Below are 3,042 nucleotides of genomic sequence, written 5' to 3'. Positions count from 1 at the left end.
ACCAATTAAAATTAATATAATAATACTTGATAGTTAAATGATAAATGAACGGAACCTTAACTTTCCTTTTTTTTTTTGGAACCTCAACTATTCACATATACCCTCAGTTGAGGGTTTAAACACAATTAACATGGTCAATCTACCACATTAGATAGGTAGAAGTAGTACTGTTGACGTACATGTTGAAAAATTAGGACAAGAAACTAACACATGTGTAGAAAAAAGCTCCTTTTTACTAGGATCTTGTATGTATTGAAAATAATGCTCAAGTGATCTCCTTTTCCCACTATGAAAAGTAGGAAAGAAAATAATATTCCTCGAATCAATGAGCAACTTTTTTTTTAGTATAATTTTTTATTAATCGTTTTTCCTGTCTACTTTACCCACTAATAATTTTTCTTTAGTTATTGGTGGGTCATCAATGTAACCATTACGCCAATTTTTTCAAAAGCTTTGTGCTTTGTGGAGTACTTTGAGAGTACACATACTCAGACTTGGTAGGTGCACAATGAAATTTGATTTTATTATATGAATATAATTTAAAGAAACTTTTGTGTGCATATGTAATTCTGTCCAAAGTTAGGGACCGTTTGGTTCAGCTATTTAATTATTTCAATTTAAAATTTTTAAATTAACCTTATTCATTTCTCTGACTGTGAGTGTGCAATTTCCTGAGCTTCAGTTGCCTACAAGATGGTGGAAATTTTTACACAAGTGACTACTTCTATAGCTTTTTTTTTTTTATGGAAATTCGAGATTAATTGGTTTAAGCTGAATTTTAATGGTCATGGTAAAGGCAATTCTGAGTCAGTTGGAGGGAGGTGGGATTATTAGACTGAAAGTTATATAGCTTAAATAAATTTGAAATGTGATTGAAATTTCAAATTTAAGATTTAGACTCAAGAAGAACAGTTTATTTGTCAATGTGGACACCTATGTTTCATAAATTGACTACTCATGCCAACTCTTTTGTATAATTTTGTAACAAGGTGAATTTTTTCCAACCTTCAATAGGTAGCTAAGGCAAGGTCTATGTTCTTCTAGTGTAATTAATTTAAGTTTTGCCTAACTCCTAGCATATCACTAATTTTATTTTATTTTTTAAAAAAGGTAACAATATGATCGGATTTCGAGGGAACAATACATATTCTTTAATAAAGTTTTACCTAAGGTAAATTAAAGCTAGCGAGAAGCTCAAAGCGGATATCAAAATATCGAAATAAAATAAAAAGAAAAAGAAGAAGGTAACAATATCTCTACGAAAATTAACATAGAGAATTAAGAACAAAGATGAAAAAGATGATCACAAAAGATTAGAGATCTCAGATTACCATATATGGACGGCCCATTTTTACAGACACTCCCACCATATTTTGACAAAAGCTAAATTAGAAACCGCAAAAAGAAAAAAAAAAAAAAAAAGATTCAACAAAATTGTTTGATGGGATTTACTCTTTGCAATTCCCATCATATATTTTTTTACACAAGATTTCTGTACTCAAAATTCCTCCTTATTTAACTTGATATCGTAAATCAGAAGCCATTTTTCTCGTCTTTTATTTAATTTTTCTTTTTTTTTTTTTTTGAGTTATAGCTTCCATGATCATCATCAAGATCGATTACTTTATGTGAGGATTAATAAAGATCATCAAGCCACTGCAACAGTTCCATTTCGTACAGCTTTATTTGCATCAGTTTCTTTAGTAGGCGTCTCTGTCTTTGTTCTTGATGATGATCTCTTTGCTGCTGCAATTTTCCATTTTCTTTCATTAGCTTCATCCATTTCTATTTGTTCTTGTCTGCATTCTTCGCTACAAAATGGTGTATCCCCTCTGTAATCAAAAACAAAAGAATTTCACTCCCATCAGATCAACAACTTAAAGTAGAATCATTATGGGTTTAAGATCTTTCTTCATTTACAATAATATCCGGTGTAATTTCATAAGTGAGGTCTCGCGGTACAAGACTGTGTACACGTCATCCTTCCCAAACCCTCATAGTATATAAGATCATAACCGAGATGGATTCACAATTTAAACTGTTTATATCCATATGTAAAATACTAACCTGTACATGAAGATGTCATGGTTGTGAGCCAAGGTTCTTTGGCAAAGAGAACAAGCATCAAGAAAATGGGGTTGGTAGTTGTGGTCTTCACATCCAGTGTAATACAGTGCAGCCATTGTTGTTTTTGTATATATGATGATGAAATTTGGAAAGGGAAAAGAGAGAGTTGTGTTTGTAGTGTAAGGAAAGTGGATCTTACTGAGAGATGAATGATTGATAAGTGCAGAGAAGAATGAGTAAAGGAGATTCTAGGAGGAGGGGGGAGAGGAGCCCATAACTCTATTATATAATTGTTGGCCAACGGAAAGAGGATTAAAAAATAAAATTAATTGGGTTTATACGTCATTTATTAAATAATTAAAGGACTGCCAAAGTCATAATTTTTACTAGCAACCAATAGCGACTGGCCATAAAAATTAAAAAATTTTAAAGTTGGAGGTAGAGTTGTATTTAATCATATATTTTTTAAAGACGTGTTTTAATTTTTAAAAAGTCATTTTTTAATTTAATTTTATATCTCAAACTTTTTAAAACTATCAAAATTGTCCAACTAATTTATCTACTGATTATACTTATGAATGAAAAGAATTTTACATCAATGATGCAAGGTGTTCTAAGCTTAGAAATTAAAATATACCTATAAATAATAAAAATATACCGATCTTTTAACTTAAAAATCTTTATTTGTTGTTCAAAAAAGAAATATCTTTAAAAATGTGTCCGAACTTGATTTATTGTTCAGAAATATCTTTTACCGAGAAGAAATGTCTTTCAAAAATGTGTCCAAACTTGATTTGTTGTTCAAAAATATCTTTTACCGAGAAAAAATGTCTTTAAAAAATGTGTCCGAACTTGATTTGTTGTTCATAAAAAATGTCTTTCTTTCCGGATTTGCTCCAAAACTCATTTAAACCATTTAAAGGTCTTTTATGTAATATTAAAAGAATTAGGGTTATATATAATAAAAAAAAAATT

At 29.9% G+C, this 3,042-nt stretch overlaps 1 protein-coding gene across 1 annotated transcript; it reads right to left on the bottom strand.

Moving 5' to 3' along the window:
- Positions 1-1,300: 1,300 nt before the first annotated feature.
- On the bottom strand, positions 1,301-2,391 carry LOC107844382 (FCS-Like Zinc finger 3). The gene is made up of 2 exons (XM_016688818.2): positions 2,068-2,391; positions 1,301-1,832 (listed from the first exon to the last, which is right to left on the bottom strand). Exons 1-2 carry the CDS (start codon positions 2,181-2,183, stop codon positions 1,649-1,651), a joined length of 300 nt encoding a protein of 99 aa, XP_016544304.1. The 5' UTR covers positions 2,184-2,391; the 3' UTR covers positions 1,301-1,648.
- Positions 2,392-3,042: the final 651 nt, after the last annotated feature.

The sequence above is a fragment of the Capsicum annuum genome, chromosome 1, assembly GCF_002878395.1.
Source record: "Capsicum annuum cultivar UCD-10X-F1 chromosome 1, UCD10Xv1.1, whole genome shotgun sequence".
In the NCBI taxonomy this organism is placed as follows: Eukaryota; Viridiplantae; Streptophyta; class Magnoliopsida; order Solanales; family Solanaceae; genus Capsicum; species Capsicum annuum.
This window is presented reverse-complemented; position numbering and strand designations above follow the sequence as displayed.

Bases quoted from the DNA above. Each gene is read 5' to 3' on its own strand.
- LOC107844382 (XM_016688818.2), bottom strand. From the start codon at position 2,183: ATGGCTGCACTGTATTACACTGGATGTGAAGACCACAACTACCAACCC. The intron at 1,833-2,067 runs GTTAGTATTTTA...TTTTGATTACAG, and splicing joins CATGACATCTTCATGTACAG to AGGGGATACACCATTTTGTA.